The sequence below is a fragment of the Coregonus lavaretus genome, assembly GCF_964263955.1.
Source record: "Coregonus lavaretus genome assembly, chromosome: 4".
Taxonomy (NCBI): domain Eukaryota; kingdom Metazoa; phylum Chordata; class Actinopteri; order Salmoniformes; family Salmonidae; genus Coregonus; species Coregonus lavaretus.
The window spans coordinates 68,202,890-68,221,366 of record NC_139991.1 but is presented as its reverse complement, the minus strand read 5'-3'; the positions used below and the strand labels follow the sequence as shown (position 1 = coordinate 68,221,366).

The window sequence follows — 18,477 nt, the reverse complement described above, 5'->3', positions numbered from 1 at the left end:
ATACCAGGGAAAAACAACATCGCTGATCCTCTGTCTCGTCTAATTGGAGAGACTGCAGTGAAAGACTCATACACACATGGAGCAGAGGAGTATGTGAGATTTGTGGCTGTGAACACAACTCCAAGTGCAATGACCACAAGGGAAGTGGAGGAAGCATCAGCTACAGATGAAGCGCTAAGAGAAGAGAGAAATGCTCTTCAGAGTGGGTGTTATGAGACATGCCAGGCATATGCACCTATAGCAAATGAACTGTGTGTAATTGGACAGTTAGTCCTAAGGGGAACACGCATTGATTTGCCACATGGACTTCATGCCAGGGCTGTAGCCTTAGCTCACCAGGGACATGTGGGTATTGTAGGCACAAAACAACACCTCAGGAGTAAAGTATGGTGGCCAGGCATGTTGTTTTTATCGCACTGCTTTGCTTTATCTTGGCCAGGTCGCAGTTGTAAATGAGAACTTGTTCTCAACTGGCTTACCTGGTTAAATAAAGGTGAAATGAAATAAAAAATAAAATAAAAAATGGATAGGGCTGTGGCTGTCACGAAATTTCGTCAGTGGGTGATTGTCAAGCAAATAACTGTCGGTCTCACGGTAATTGACCGTAATTAACATAAACACATGTAGCATCTCCTGGCTTCCACACATAGTCTACAAGCCATTTTAAAAAGTCTAATAAATCCATGTAATATAGCCTACACCTTCACAATATATCCATTATTTATTTTAGACAGGTCTAAATAAGCATGATATGAAGAAAATGTAGTCTATTTCAGAAGAAAAGAATAGCATACTCTGAGTTGTCCTGATTTTAGGTCCTGATGTGGCTATGCCAAATGGCTGTGGGCTACACTAGTTCATTTAGCAGACAAGATTTGCTTATAATTCCGTTGCATTATTTTATATTATTTTATAGTATGAAGAATACAATTGAACAAAGCTGAATAAAATATTAATATTTTCTCCAAATGATTAGAGGGAGTGCGCACATGCGGCTATTCTGTGTTGAGCGGTTAACAAAGAAATAGGTACTCCTATATGATTAATATAAGAGTTATTAATGTAACTTGAGTTGTTCTACAAACGTTGGGCTATATGTTTTGATTTGTAATACATTGTAAGGCTGCATGATGAGACTCTAATGGTAATTTGAAAAAAGTCGCTTGAAAGGCATGAGCTCTGCTTAGTTTTTTGTGCAGGTTGTACACACTCCAATAGTCTCTCATTCATAATTTGACAAGCACTTGAAAATGCCATCAATTTCACCGCGGCATACTCTTTGTGGCCGTAATGCACCCTAAAAAATCCATGCCTATTGCGGCCGGGTGTGCTGGGTTGTGCCCTCCTCCCTGAGTGTGCTGCGCAATCCGAAACGTCTCTCACTCGCATCACTCTCGGTCACTTAATCGGGTCTTTCTCACAGTCTACACGTTAAAATAGACACACCTGGGACGCAACTGCCCGCGTCCTTATCCAATTCCGAGGTGCATATTGAAGATGTTGGAAGAACTGTCAACAAGATGAGTAGGCCTAACGAACAGCGAAAGCACTAGCCTATGTCAATCTACTAACCCCCATAGTACAAAAATTTATTTATTCTATTCTGTGCGAGAAATTAATATTCCAAACATAGTCTGGGACAGTTGTGGGATGTGATAGATCCCAAATTAATACAACCACTAGCATCAAAAAACCTTTTTATGCAATGTGGCTGACGCAACAGATCAGCACGTTTAGCGTAAAATGTTGATAAACTATTAGGCTATTTCTTTACATTATAAGTGCAGCAATGCTAGGCTATAAGCGCGAATGTTCCATCAGCAGAAAACACCATTATCAAAGGTGACCGCAAATGCAATTATTTTTATGGTGAAAATTATCTTCCCCAAACTTGAAACTCATGCACTGCTTATATATGCCAGTTAGGCTCTACACCCATTGTAAAGCGGATTAATGTGCTTAATTTTAAGAAGTTATTTGGCCACTTTAGTTGTGATACAAACCATATTAAAACATATAGGCCTATAGGCTAGGCTACATGAGGTCGCAAAAAAAAAGGCATTGTTTCTTATGCTGGGCATCATTCACAAGTGATAGGCTAATATTGTCACCCATCATACTATTCTTGATTTAATATTGTCTTCACGTATAATATACACTACCTTTCAAATGTTTTAGAACACCTACTCATTCTAGGGTTTTTCTTAATTTTTTACCGTGACTAAACGGTCATGTGGAATTTAACTGCCTTCATGACTCGTCACCGCCGGTGTGGCGGTAATACGGTCACCGTAACAGCCCTAGGCATGGACAAGGCTGCAGAGAGACACATCAAGTCATGCCATGGTTGCCAGATTGTAGCACAACCAGATATGCCAGAACCGCTGAGACCCACAGCGCTACCTGATGGCCAGTGGCAGGACGTCGCCACTGACTTATTGGGTCCACTGCCAACAGGACTCTCAATACTAGTAGTTGTAGACTTTTACAGCAGATATTATGAATTAGATATCATTCAATCTACTACCGCAAAAAATATGATTGATAGTCTGGAGACTACAGTGCCTTGCAAAAGTATTCATCCCCCTTGGCGTTTTTCCTATTTTGTTGCATTACAACCTGTAATTTAAATTGATTTTTTTTGGATTTCATGTAATGGACATACACAAAATAGTCCAAATTGGTGAAGTGAAATTTAAAAAAGATACTTGTTTCAAAAAAATTCGAACAAATAAATAACAGAAAAGTGGTGCGTGCATATGTATTCACCCCCTCTGCTATGAAGCCCCTAAATAAGATCTGGTATAACCAATTACCTTCAGAAGTCACATAATTAGTTAAATAAAGTCCACCTGTGTGCAATCTAAGTGTCACATGATCTGTCACATGATCTCTGCATATATACACCTGTTCTGAAAGTCCCTAGTGTCTGCAACACCACTAAGCAAGGCACCACCAAGCAAGCAGCACCATGAAGACCAAGGAGCTCTCCAAACAGGTCAGGGACGAAGTTGTGGAGAAGTATAGATCAGGGTTGGGTTATAAAAAAATATCAGAAACTTTGAACATCCCACGGAGCACCATTAAATCCATTCTTAAAAAATGGAAAGAATATGGCACCACAACAAACCTGCCAAGAGAGGGCCGCCCACCAAAACTCACGGACCAGGAAAGGAGGGCATTAATCAGAGAGGCAACAAAGAGACCAAAGATAACCCTGAAGGAGCTGCAAAGCTCCACATAGGAGATTGGAGTATCTGTCCATAGGACCACTTTAAGCCGTACACTCCACAGAGCTGGGCTTTACGGAAGAGTGGCCAGAAAAAAGCCATTGCTTAAAGAAAAAAATAAGCAAACATGTTTGGTGTTCGTTAAAAGGCATGTGGGAGACTCCCCAAATATATGGAAGAAGGTACTCTGGTCAGATGAGACTAAAATTGAGCTTTTTGGCCATCAAGGAAAACGCTATGTCTGGCGCAAACCCAACACCTCTCATCACCCTGAGAACACCATCCCTACAGTGAAGCATGGTGGTGGCAGCATCATGCTGTGGGGATGTTTTTCATCGGCAGGGACTGGGAAACTGGTCCGAATTGAAGGAATGATGGATGGCGCTAAATACAGGGAAATTCTTGAGGGAAACCTGTTTCAGTCTTCCAGAGATTTGAGACTGGGACGGCGGTTCACCTTCCAGCAGGACATACTGCTAAAGCAACACTTGAGTGGTTTAAGGGGAAACATTTAAATGTCTTGGAATGGCCTAGTCAAAGCCGTTCAAAGTCCTGAGGAGGTTACCTATAGGTTAACTTCCACCAGATTATCGTATTAACCCCTTGTTCCACAAAAAGGAGGGGAAATATCACAAAAAGGGGCAGAGACAGAATGCAGAAGGAAAAGACAAATCAGAGAAGGTGTGCTATTGTTGTGGACATGCAGATCATTTTGCAAAGGGCCTTGTTTTTCCAGCACGTGGGCAGACCTGCAAGAAATGTAACGGAAAGGACCAAAGGTTACTCGAAACAGACTGTGAAATATGTTGATTCAGAGGAACCAAAGCGAGACTGCATTTGTGGTAAATGAGAACAGAAACTCAGAGAGGATCACGTTCTCAGTGGGAGGGGTCAATTTATTAATTTTAATTGATTCTGGGGCCACGAGCAACATAGTCGATGAGAGGACATGGGAAATGTTGAAAGCCAAGGAAATCAGGTGCTGTTCATCACTGACTGATAAAAAGCTATATGCACACTCATCCATTACCAGTAAAAGGGGTTTTCACATGCCAAATAAAGATAGGCAAGCGCAGCACACAGGCTGAGTTCACTGTGATATGTGGACGTGGAGAGCTGTTGCTAGCTAAAGAGACTGCCATCAAATTGGGTGTGCTAAAAGTGGGTGTTGACATAGCAGCAGTGACAGATGTAAAAACACAGATAAAACAGCAATACCCCAAGTTGTTTGAAGGTGTGTGTAAGCTAAACACAAAGCAGATCAACCTGCATGTTGATAAAAATGTGACACCAGTAGCACAGGTCCTTGGGCGTGTACCATTCCACTTGAGAGAAGCTGTGGAGAAAAAGATAGAGGAACTACAAAACATGGACTTAATCAAGAGAGTGGATGGTGCCACACCATGGGTGAATCTGGTGGTGGTAGTGCCAAAACCGGACAGAAAAATAAGACTGTGTCTGGACATGGGACAAGCTAACACAGCAATCATACGTAGCACTTACCCAATCCCCACAGTAGACAAACTTTTGCAAGGAATGAATGGGTCTGTCATGTTCAGTAAACTGGATCTATAAATGGGCTATCATCAATTGGAGCTAACACCAGAGTCAAGAGACATAATGACGTTTGCAGTGAATCATGGGATATACAGATATAAAAGACTCATATTTGGAGTTTCATCGGCGAGCAAGCAGCATCAACATTAAATCGCAACAGCACTGACAGGCATCATGGGGGTGGAGAACATATCAGAAGACGTCATCTTCCACTCCCCGGACAATGAGACCCATGACCAGCAGCTACATACTGTCCTCAACAGGCTCAGGCTGGAGAACTGTGGGCTGACTCTCAACTCAGAGCAATGTCAGTTCAACATGGACAAATTGGTATTTATGGGCATGCTACTCTCACAGAAGGGCATTGGGCCCACAGTTGAAAGAGTGAGAGCAGTGGTCGAGACCAAGGAGCCTGAGACTGCATCAGAGGTTCGTAGCTTTCTAGGGTTAGTGGGCTACAGCAGTAGGTTCATTCCCCAGTTCTCTACACTCTCAGAGCATCTACGGTACTTGCCCAAGAAGAACACAACATTCCAATTTGGAACAGAACAGAACAAGGCATTTCAGACATTAAAAGAGAAACTGGCTGAAGCCGTGACACTCGCGTACTTTGACAAAGACGCTCCCACAAAAGTAATAGCAGACGCAGGACCAGTGGGTCTAGGAGCTATGCTCGTGCAAGAACAACACAGAGAAATGGTTCCAGTCTGTTATTTGAGCAGGAGTCTGTTAGAGAGTGAACATAGTTATTCGCCAACTGAGCGTGAGGCCCTTGCATTGGTTTGGGCTTGTGAAAGGCTTCACCCGTATATGTATACGGCAGGAAATTTGATCTAAGCCATGCGCTCGCATCGAACGGTGGGTGCTGAGACTCCAACCCTATGACTTTCGTGTTGTCCACATACCAGGGAAAAACAACATCGCTGATCCTCTGTCTCGTCTAATTGGAGAGACTGCAGTGAAAGACTCATACACACATGGAGCAGAGGAGTATGTGAGATTTGTGGCTGTGAACACAACTCCAAGTGCAATGACCACAAGGGAAGTGGAGGAAGCATCAGCTACAGATGAAGCGCTAAGAGAAGAGAGAAATGCTCTTCAGAGTGAGACATGCCAGGCAAATGCACCTATAGCAAATGAACTGTGTGTAATTGGACAGTTAGTCCTAAGGGGAACACGCATTGATTTGCCACATGGACTTCATGCCAGGGCTGTAGCCTTAGCTCACCAGGGACATTTGGGTATTGTAGGCACAAAACAACACCTCAGGAGTAAAGTATGGTGGCCAGGCATGTTGTTTTTATCGCACTGCTTTGCTTTATCTTGGCCAGGTCGCAGTTGTAAATGAGAACTTGTTCTCAACTGGCTTACCTGGTTAAATAAAGGTGAAATGAAATAAAAAATAAAATAAAAAATGGTTAGGGCTGTGGCTGTCACGAATTTCGTCAGTGGGTGATTGTCAAGCAAATAACTGTCGGTCTCACGGTAATTGACCGTTAATTAACATAAACACACGTAGCATCTCCTGGCTTCCACACATAGTCTACAAGCCATTTTAAAAAGTCTAATAAATCCATGTAATATAGCCTACACCTTCACAATAAATCCATTATTTATTTTAGACAGGTCTAAAGAAGCATGATATGAAGAAAATGTAGTCTATTTCAGAAGAAAATAATAGTATACTCTGAGTTGTCCTGATTTTAGGTCCTGATGTGGCTATGCCAAATGGCTGTGGGCTACACTAGTTCATTTAGCAGACAAGATTTGCTTATAATTCCGTGACATTATTTTATATTATTTTATAGTATGAAGAATACAATTGAACAAAGCTGAATAAAATATAAATATTTCCTCCAAATGATTAGAGGGAGTGCGCACATGCGGCTATTCTGTGTTGAGCGGTTAACAAATAAATAGGTACTCCTATATGATTAATTTAGAGTTATTAATGTAACTTTAGTTGTTCTACAAACGTTGGGCTATATGTTTTGATTTGTAATACATTGTAAGGCTGCATGATGAGACTCTAATGATGATTTGAATAAAGTCGCTTGAAAGGCATGAGCTCTGCTTAGTTTTTTGTGCAGGTTGTACACACTCCAATAGTCTCTCATTCATAATTTGACAAGCACTTGAAAATGCCATCAATTTCACCGCGGCATACTCTTTGTGGCCGTAATGCACCCTAAAAAAATCCATGCCTATTGCGGCCGGGTGTGCTGGGTTGTGCCCTCCTCCCTGAGTGTGCTGCGCAATCCGAAACGTCTCTCACTCGCATCACTCTCGGTCACGTAATCGGGTCTTTCTCACAGTCTACACGTTAAAATAGACACACCTGGGACGCAACTGCCCGCGTCCTTATCCAATTCCGAGGTGCATATTGAAGATGTTGGAAGAACTGTCAACAAGATGAGTAGGCCTAACGAACAGCGAAAGCACTAGCCTATGTCAATCTACTAACCCCCATAGTACAAAAATTTATTTATTCTATTCTGTGCGAGAAATTAATATTCCAAACATAGTCTGGGACAGTTGTGGGATGTGATAGATCCCAAATTAATACAACCACTAGCATCAAAAAACATTTTTATGCAATGTGGCTGACGCAACAGATCAGCACGTTTAGCTTAAAATGTTGATAAACTATTAGGCTATTTCTTTACATTATAAGTGCAGCAATGCTAGGCTATAAGCGCGAATGTTCCATCAGCAGAAAACACCATTATCAAAGGTGACCGCAAATGCAATTATTTGTATGGTGAAAATTATCTTCCCCAAACTTGAAACTCACGCACTGCTTATATATGCCAGTTAGGCTCTACACCCATTGTAAAGCGGATTAATGTGCTTAATTTTAAGAAGTTATTTGGCCACTTTAGTTGTGATACAAACCATATTAAAACATATAGGCCTATAGGCTAGGCTACATGAGGTGTGCGACTATGATTCGAACAAGTCGCAAAAAAAAAGGCATTGTTTCTTATGCTGGGCATCATTCACAAGTGATAGGCTAATATTGTCACCCATCATACTATTCTTGATTTAATCTTGTCTTCACGTATAATATACACTACCTTTCAAATGTTTTAGAACACCTACTCATTCTAGGGTTTTTCTTAATTTTTTACCGTGACTAAACGGTCATGTGGAATTTAACTGCCTTCATGACTCGTCACCGCCGGTGTGGCGGTAATACGGTCACCGTAACAGCCCTAGGCATGGACAAGGCTGCAGAGAGACACATCAAGTCATGCCATGGTTGCCAGATTGTAGCACAACCAGATATGCCAGAACCGCTGAGACCCACAGAGCAACCTGATGGGCAGTGGCAGGACGTCGCCACTGACATATTGGGTCCACTGCCAACAGGACTCTCAATACTAGTAGTTGTAGACTATTACAGCAAATATTATGAATTAGATATCATTCAATCTACTACCGCAAAAAATATGATTGATAGTCTGGAGACTACAGTGCCTTGCAAAAGTATTCATCCCCCTTGGCGTTTTTCCTATTTTGTTGCATTACAACCTGTAATTTAAATTGATTTTTTTTGGATTTCATGTAATGGACATACACAAAATAGTCCAAATTGGTGAAGTGAAATTTAAAAAAGATACTTGTTTCAAAAAAATTCGAACAAATAAATAACAGAAAAGTGGTGCGTGCATATGTATTCACCCCCTCTGCTATGAAGCCCCTAAATAAGATCTGGTGCAACCAATTACCTTCAGAAGTCACATAATTAGTTAAATAAAGTCCACCTGTGTGCAATCTAAGTGTCACATGATCTGTCACATGATCACTGCATATATACACCTGTTCTGAAAGGCCCTAGTGTCTGCAACACCACTAAGCAAGGCACCACCAAGCAAGCAGCACCATGAAGACCAAGGAGCTCTCCAAACAGGTCAGGGACGAAGTTGTGGAGAAGTATAGATCAGGGTTGGGTTATAAAAAAATATGAGAAACTTTGAACATCCCATGGAGCACCATTACATCCATTATAAAAAAATGGAAAGAATATGGCACCACAACAAACCTGCCAAGAGAGGGCCGCCCACCAAAACTCACGGACCAGGCAAGGAGGGCATTAATCAGAGAGGCAACAAAGAGACCAAAGATAACCCTGAAGGAGCTGCAAAGCTCCACAGCGGAGATTGGAGTATCTGTCCATAGGACCACTTTAAGCCGTACACTCCACAGAGCTGGGCTTTACGGAAGAGTGGCCAGAAAAAAGCCATTGCTTAAAGAAAAAAATAAGCAAACATGTTTGGTGTTCGTTAAAAGGCATGTGGGAGACTCCCCAAATATATGGAAGAAGGTACTCTGGTCAGATGAGACTAAAATTGAGCTTTTTGGCCATCAAGGAAAACGTTATGTCTGGCGCAAACCCAACACCTCTCATCACCCCGAGAACACCATCCCTACAGTGAAGCATGGTGGTGGCAGCATCATGCTGTGGGGATGTTTTTAATAGGCAGGGACTGGGAAACTGGTCAGAATTGAAGGAATGATGGATGGCGCTAAATACAGGGAAATTCTTGAGGGAAACCTGTTTCAGTCTTCCAGAGATTTGAGACTGGGACGGAGGTTCACCTTCCAGCAGGACATATTGCTAAAGCAACACTTGAGTGGTTTAAGGGGAAACATTTAAATGTCTTGGAATGGCCTAGTCAAAGCCCAGACCTCAATCCAATTGGGAATCTGTAGTATGACTTAAAGATTGCTGTACACCAGTGGAACCCATCCAACTTGAAGGAGCTGGAGCAGTTTTGCCTTGAAGAATGGGCAAAAATCCAAGTGGCTAGATGTGCCAAGCTTATAGAGACATACCCCAAGAGACATGCAGCTGTAATTGCTGCAAAAGGAGGCTCTACAAAGTATTGACTTTGGGGGGGTGAATAGTTATGCACGCTCAAGTTATTTCTTGTTTGTTTCACCCCCAAAAATATTTTGCATCTTCAAAGTGGTAGGCATGTTGTGTAAATCAAATGATACAAATCCCCCCAAAATCCATTTTAATTCCAGGTTGTAAGGCAACAAAATAGGAAAAATGCCAAGGGGGGTGAATACTTTCGGAGCCAGGTATTCCAGGAATACAACATTTGTGAAGAGGTATACAATTGAGGAGCCAGATCCACAACCAAAGGACACTACACAACTGAAAGAGACTGTGGAACAGAGTTCTACTCTGAGACATTACACAGTGTCCAAACCAGAGACTATCTGTGAGGGAGCACTACAAAGACTCAGACTTCACAGACAAATTAAACTGCCACAGAAGTTAACAGACTTTGTCATTGAATAATTATCCTGTACTGTAAGTGGTAAAGCAAACCGGTATAAACTGAAAAATGACAAGTACAAAGGACTAATGCGAAGACTCTGAATGTTTGATTTATGTTGTGAAAAAGGTGCATAATGTTTTGTTACAGTAAGAAAATGAAACAATTGTTTTGTTTTGCTTAGAAGTAAGCTTAAAATGGAAAGTCCATTAGGGGAACAGAAATAATAAGACATTGAACAGAAAGGTTGCTATACAGGTAAAGAATGAGTGTTGTTGTGTATGTCAGGTTGACATTGAAGTTAATATCCATGTAAAGGGGGGATGTCGTGTATTGATGTGACGTACTGATATATTTTTCTCTCGACCTGTGTGCACCTACGTTGTAAACTTTCATTCATAGGCTAGGTTGTAGCAACCTCATGATGGGTATAGGGAAAATTAGAGTATCATGTTGTAGCCGAAACCTATTGCTGTTACATTGAACTGGGTGATTGGAATATAAAAGACAGTCATCCAATATGCTGTAAAAACAAACAAACAAAAAAAAGGTCCTCCCTCATCTTAACCCTCCCGTTGTCCTAGGGTCAAAATGACCCGCCACTGTGTTGAACCAACTTTATTTAATTTTTATATTTTTTGGATCATTTGTGAGAAGGAGGCAGTGATACTTTCTTTAAAGTCTCACTGCCTCCTTCTCATAAATGATCCCCAAAATATAAAAATTAAATAAAGTTGGTTCAACACAGTGGCGGGTCATTTTGACCCTAGGACAACGGGAGGGTTAAACAGCACTGACCGCCACTGGTCTGCTTGCATAACAGTGTCAGAGATAACACCTTACATGCACATTCGCATTTTCTCAAAAGATGCTGAAATAAATAAATAATATTTCTCCACTCCTGTTCCCACGACAAAATAAAAATGTATTGTATAATTTTACTGCAAGAAATACATAATTCTGCAGGAGTTAATATTATATTAGGCTACAATATTATATTAGGTTATAGGCCTACAGTCAGTTTCCAGATTTCAGTTACTATTCCATTTAACCTATATTAACTTCAATTAGGAATATTCTGTTTATCCATGGATACAGGGATATTCGTGAACGGGATATCAAAGGTGCATGTACACAGCTTCTCCTGAATAAGACCTTAAGGATATGAGCCACTATCCGGAACACTGTGCACATGTAAACGTGGTCAGTGTGAGTTGCTATGGCTGCGTTTTACAGGCAGCCCATTTCTGATGGAAATAATATATGAATTGGACTGCCTGTGTAAACACAGCCATAGCAATGACCATCAAGAAGAGGTATATCATTGGTAAGCATATATTTGTAGCTGTTGTGTTTTTTTCTCCAGAGGAAACTAACATATAAGGCTGCGTTTGCACAGGCAGCCCAATTCTGATCTTTTTTTACTAATTGGTCTTTTGACCAATCAGATCAACTCTGAAAAAGATCTGATGTGAAATGATTTGATTGGTCAAATGACCAATTAGTGGAAATAAGATCAGAATTGGGCTGCCTGTGTAAATGCAGTCTAACATCCCCTCCCACCATGTCAGTGATAAAGCAAGGGGAAGTGGACTCGTGTGGGCTATTTTGTTGTCCTCAAAATAAACTTTTTGTGGTCTACTTCATATGCAAAAACCAAGCAAGAAAATGTTAAAAACAAAAAGTATAAGGGTTTGATGAAGGTAATGAACACAAAAGACATAGGGTTTACAAATTTCGTAATTTATTGGTATTCTTTTTAAACATTCTGCTTATTCTCCAATCTTCATGTTATTAAGTACAATTTACATGCTTTATTAGCACCCTTTTAAGAATATTTCTATGACATGAGATGGTCCCAATACTTAGGCCATGTTGGTTGTTTCAGATAAATACCTTGTTATAAAGGGCCTTGATCTACCCAATTCTTCACAATCATAATCTCAGTAGAGTTAACCAGATAATTATGCTACTGTTTGTGTACATCTGAGATGCAACATTTTGTGTCTAACCTGAATAAAAACCAGTATTGGAAGAAGACATGATCAGGATCCAATAGACAACATGGAGGTAGAAGATGTTAGCCATTTCAGCATAGGTTACTTCCTGTTTTTATATCTGCACCATGTAGCCGCACTTAAGCTACAGTAGCGTGCTTTAAATAGCTTTTTTCTTAATTTGTCCAGTTTTATCCATAAGAGAAAAGGTCCACCAACTATCACCCCCCACCGCTGGCCATAATAATAAATAGCAGGAATAATAGCGCTTGGTTAAAGAGCACAGGAGGTTGGTGGCACCTTAATTGGGGAGGACTGGCTTGTGGTAATGACTGGAGTGGAATGAGTAGAATGGTATCAAATACATCAAACACATGGTTTCCATGTGTTTGACGCCATTCCATTTGCTCCATTTCAGCCATTATTATGAGACGTCCTCCCCTCAGCAGCCTTCTGTGCAACAGATCTAGGATCAGATTGCTCTATCCACAATTCTAGAGGGAGGAAAAATCTGCCCCTTTAACAGTGGTTAGGCGCAACTTCTACCAAGCCTTGTCCCACACTGTATGTGCTGTAATCAACTCTTCTATCGTTGTAAAGCCACACTTTAATCAGAGATTTGAATTATACCTGAGTAACTAGGTGTATGAAATCTCTGGCCAATGAAGTGCCAGGGTAAAACAACACCAGCAGGTGCCAGGGGAAAATAAAACGAGTGAAATTGCAGGTATGCAAACGGATAAAATAATTAAATAAATGCTTAGTGGTTTACTTAACAGGTTCACAAAGAGTGAATAACAGTCTATTTCTGCAATACATTAACTGTTAAATAGTCATATATACACACATTTATTTTAATACATACATAAAATGACTGTACTGAGCTACCTTTTCTCTGGGAAACTAAGAATGCATCCATAAACATATTTGAAAGAGGCTTTGATTGTACAGAGAACATGAAACGCATGGTAGACTGTCCGTTCGTTCAGATATAAAACTATGTCACCTGTAACATGTTACGAGAGTGTGCTGACTGGTAGAGAACCGTTGCATCCAGATTTCCTGTGTGCAGTGGTAGCCTGAATCAGCAGCCTAGAACTCAGTTATGCCATGCTAGTTCTGTGGTGGTTTTCTACATAGGTTCCGACCACCATGCTCCCTCACTTGTTTCTCTGTGGCCAGATACCACTTCTTCACCTTTGTGTTCTCCATCACGTCGTAAAAGGCCTCCAGGTCCTCCATGGATCGGAGGACTCCATACACCGCCTTCAGGAAGAAAGAGATTATCAGCAGTGGAAAGTCAAGAGTTGGGTGTCTTGAAAAGCGCATAATATTAAATGTATTATTATTATTGAATTCAGGTCTCTTGTCAACATGTGTATTCAATTTAACATGTCAATGTAAACTGTACCCAATTTAAATGGAATTGCCTTTTAAACTGTCACAACAACCCAGATAATCTTACCAGATCAGCGAGATTGGGTTTGTCACCACCCATGAATTTCCTCTTCCTCCCAATAGCTGTTATCCACTCATTCACAGCCATGTACAAATCTTCCCTCACATCATCCTGTAACTTGTACCTATGTGGGGGCAGGAACAGAGGGGAACGATCAGGCACAAACTCATATTGACCAGCAAGAGAATGAACTTGAAAACATTCCATTTAAAATATACAGTGGGGAGAACAAGTATTTGATACACTGCCAATTTTGCAGGTTTTCCTACTTACAAAGCATGTAGAGGTTTGTAATTTTTTTCATAGGTACACTTCAACTGTGAGAGACGGAATCTAAAACAAAAATCTAGAAAATCACATTGTATGATTTTTAAGTAATTAATTTGCATTTTATTGCATGACATAAGTATTTGATACATCAGAAAAGCAGAACTTAATATTTGGTGCAGAAACCTTTGTTTGCAATTACAGAGATCATACGTTTCCTGTAGGTCTTGACCAGGTTTGCACACACTGCAGCAGGGATTTTGGCCTACTCCTCCATACAGACCTTCTCCAGATCCTTCAGGTTTCGGGGCTGTCGCTGGGCAATACGGACTTTCAGCTCCCTCAATCAATTACTTAAAAATCACACAATGTGATTTTCTGGATTTTTGTTTTAGATTCCGTCTCTCACAGTTGAAGTGTACCTATGATAAATATTACAGACCTCTACATGCTTTGTAAGTAGGAAAACCTGCAAAATCGGCAGTGTATCAAATACTTGTTCTCCCCACTGTAGTAATTTGCAATGATTGACAAAACTCACCAGATTTTCAGGACCTTGGAGGCCCAGAACATATAGAAGGCCCCTCCATACTTGGCAAAAGGAACAGAACCAAAGTTGCCCTCACGCACTATGTGGTCATAGGTAGCCAAGGCCTCAGCGGGAGTCCTGTACACATTGGGATTTATCCGATTCGCTAGCCAGTCATCGGCCCATTGACGCCACCGTACCTCCTCCCTGGAAAATTAGAGAGATTTGCCCAGTCCAAAAACAACCTCTAGCCCCTACCCCATAGGAATTGACGTAGATCTGAAAGAACTGGAATCAATATGGTGGGTAGCTCCACCTTACCCTGTGAAAGGTGACATTTTTCAACCATATTACTTATACCTATCACTTTTCAGATGTACTCTAGTGCATGTAGAAAACATTGAACAAATCACGACACAATCAAATTCTTAGATCAATACAACATAGAGCTAACTTACTTTCTGGCATTTTTGGATGTGTACACCTCTGTGATCTTAATCTCATTCAACATCACCCAGTATTTGTTAGTGTACTCCAGAACTTCATTCCCCCAGGCATTGGTAGACGGGAGTCTCGGAAAGTATTGAACAACCTCTGATATCGTTCTTTCTCTGCAAAGTCAAAGAGAACAGAGGTATAGAAATAAGTGATACTGAAGGGTTGAAATGCGATACGCCATTCTGCTTTCTTTGAAATTACATTATTTACTTACTTGTCAATCATGCATGTCTTCATTGCACTGATTATGACAGATGAGTTGTTCAGTTGCTGTTAGACAAGCAATTAAAGAGGGAGATGGTGGTATTAAACTAAATTCAAAAAATATAGTATTTGCTTAAAATACTTAGAAAATATTATTTTTCTTAAAGTTTGAAATCTACTCTGCTTACCACAATTTCTTTCCCCTCCACCATAAGAATTGGCACCTTTTGGTACTCCGACGACCATTTGATCTCCGTGTGCATGATAGGGTTGACTTCCACAACCTTATATGGCAGACCATAGTAGTCGAGGAATGCCCGCACTTTGCTGCAGTATGGACAGGTCTTGTACTGGTATAAGGTAAACTTCAAGTCGGTGGCAAACGTCAGGTCAGAGCCCAGGTTTGTGGGGATGCCCTATTGGAGATTGGGGAGCTTTGGGTAAATATCTGATTGCACACAGTGGTTGTCCCCATATCCTTATTTCTAATCCGTTGCAGCAAAACATGAGACATACTTTCAAAAGTATAGTGCTACTACATCATCAAGTTGTTTTGTGGACATCAATGGAAAAACTGAAGACAGTTACAGAGAGAGAGCGACAGATACATAGCCATAAACAATGAATGACGTGACATTGAAGAGATATAAGTATGAAGCAGAAAGGCATAAATGGTGGAAATCCTTACATATGACAATTCATCCTCTGCTAAATGCTGTTGAAATGATAATTTGATGGTTTGATACAAGCCGACTCCTCCTCCGAACAAAAAAGCGTACCCCAAGAAGCGCCTGTTGGTTGCGCGCAAGGGGAGTGTGGAGATGAGTTTGGATCCTAACGTGGTGCCACCTCTGCTATATGCCCTGCAACTGTACCTCGACGGGAGTTTAGATAGTGCAACTGCTAGGCTGGTTTTGGCTCTCGGAACCCGCAAAACATGCCAGGCGGTCTGTCCAAAACTATTGCAACGCGAGGCTGACATTTTTGGTTTACACAACCGGCTCCCACAATGCATCTGGTCTGGCAAAAAGCGGCAGCTACAGCTTCCGGTTTCGTACACACGTGGTTATGTTGTTATATCACCGGCCACGTTCCAGACCGCCTGCAATAAAGTCGTGCTGCGCAGGTTATTATGTGTTTCCTGCCAAGTTAAACTCTACTTGCGTTTGAAGAAATCTGATACATCTGATTGGTCCCAGAACTCCACAAATGTGGGTTTAGTGTTTGACGGGGATGGCTCAATAAGATTTTACATTCTGCGTAAAGGGACTAGCCTACAATATAGGCAGCTTGGAACGCAGCCACCATTATTGCGCAACAAATGTTTCAAATAATCTTGCAAAAAAATTAATTAGGCATCTGACTACAAATACATGATTTGTACATGCCCAATGTAAGTAATTAAATTGTTCTGGTCTGGAGTATGACAGCTATTTTTGGCATCAGATGAATGACCTTATCAAGAGACATTTCGAAAAGGATCATCAATCCACACACAGGGTCAGCACAAATCAAAAACTGTGCATGCCCTGTACCAAAGGGTATTTCAAGGATATCATTGACATCTCAGACAGCCAGGTTTACATCCTCAATTGAACTGCATCCTAGGGCCGGGATTCAATCCGATCAGCAGTAGATCCACGATATAGCATGCTTGTCATGTAAAGGTAATTTCAGATTGAGCCAATATATGCAACGTTTTACCTTGAATGCGGTCTCCCTGAATGCGGGAACATTAGCTTTAAAAGGTTCATAGAAAACAAAGCGCGATCGGATTTAATCCAGGCCCTAGATTAAATAATGTAAATCAGTAGACGGATTATCAGTCTACCATAGACAAAGACAAAGGAGAAACAGGATATAACCACTCCAACTTTATTGTTTATTCATCTGAGACGAAAGGAATAACATCTAGAACTAATGGTGCTATTGAAAGGAATTCAAACTGTGGATGCCATGTGAGCCATATGCACATTTTGGCCGTAGGTTTCCCTTGACACCTCTGAAATATGATACATTGTTATGGGCATGATATAACAGATATAATATGAAGTCATAAAATCTGACTGTAGTTTATGAAAAATGAGTTGACACAGTCATGATTAGCTGGGAATTTACTAGCTTACCTGTAGAGGAGTTTGTGTCAGATGACAAGACTGTTTATTAAATATTTATGCTTATATTTGATAGGCCTAATATCACCATTATTATGAAGAGGCATCTCTCTTCTGGAGACATAGAACAGAGATGTCAAGTAAGTTTTACCTACATTTTCTTCAGATGCACTACAATTTACAACTGAATAGTGCTAAAGAGCCGACGCTGCAGCCTAAAAGACCTACATAAATCAACCCATCCTCCCTTTAAAAACTGCATTGTTGGTTAAGGGCTTGTAAGTAAGCATTTCACTGTAAGGTCTACACCTGTTGTATTTCGCGCATGTAACAAATACAATTTGATTTGATTTGTAACTCTGCCCATTGATTGAATATTAGAGATTCCAACATCCGTAAACTTACTATGAAGTGAGGTTTCCAACAACAATATAATATATTTTCAGTTTCTATAGGCCTTGCCCATTCCGGCCTCCCATTTGAAAATAAGCTCCCATCATAATTGTGAAAGAACAATATAAATATAGTTGAACCAGGCATACAAATACAAAATCACATGATAAAGGCTTTTAAGACAATGTACATGGAAAAGTTAAGATGAATTAATTTGATATCTAATGGATCAGAGGGGTTTTCTGTTCAAGAAGCGAAGGAAAAGTCCATGTCTGAATGTGTTGGGCCTTCATGTGAAATGTCAAAATAATAATACAGCTAGTCAGGGGTGCAACTTTGGTTTTAGAAGTGGGGGAGACATAACTTAAAAAAGAAAAGAAAAATCCAGTGGGGTAAACACTCCAAACAGCCTCCCCGACCGCTCGGAGGCGTCCGCATGGTCCTAAAGCACACCGTGACCTGGTTTTGTATCACATTCCAATAATAAAACTGGGGGGACAGTGAAAGTTGCGCCCCTGCCGCTAGTGATCAGTCAATGAACAGTCAGTCTGGTGTGGAACGTTGTATTTTTTCTAATGATATTTAGCTCAACTGACATCAAGTTTTGGACGGGGAAATTAGTGTATAGTTCTGAACAAAGACCAATGGATATCATCTGTTTTAAGATATATTCAAAGGGAGGATTGTCAAAAGTTGGACGCTGTGAGGACAGATACTTGGGGCATGCTGTATGTTTCCATATCATGGCATTGGTTTCTTGAATTAATGTTGCGTGAACATGCTAGTGTTTGGAGACCAAGTGTACCACTACATCACTTGACTACCTTTGTATCCAAGTCATGTGCAAATGTTAGGCCAAATATGTTTTACGTGGCAACTAAATGTTCAGAAATGAATTACAGGTTTTCCTAAATGTGTCAAATCAAAATATATGAAAT

General features: G+C 40.7%; 1 protein-coding gene across 1 annotated transcript; it reads right to left on the bottom strand.

Annotated features, from left to right (window-relative positions):
- Positions 1-11,808: 11,808 nt before the first annotated feature.
- On the bottom strand, positions 11,809-16,047 carry LOC311127229 (prostaglandin E synthase 2-like; the record flags this gene model as incomplete). The annotated part of the gene is made up of 7 exons (XM_084159025.1): positions 11,809-13,341; positions 13,541-13,658; positions 14,343-14,537; positions 14,789-14,941; positions 15,043-15,098; positions 15,221-15,448; positions 15,721-16,047. 7 exons carry the CDS (start codon positions 16,045-16,047, stop codon positions 13,189-13,191), a joined length of 1,230 nt encoding a protein of 409 aa, XP_084015151.1. The 3' UTR covers positions 11,809-13,188.
- Positions 16,048-18,477: the final 2,430 nt, after the last annotated feature.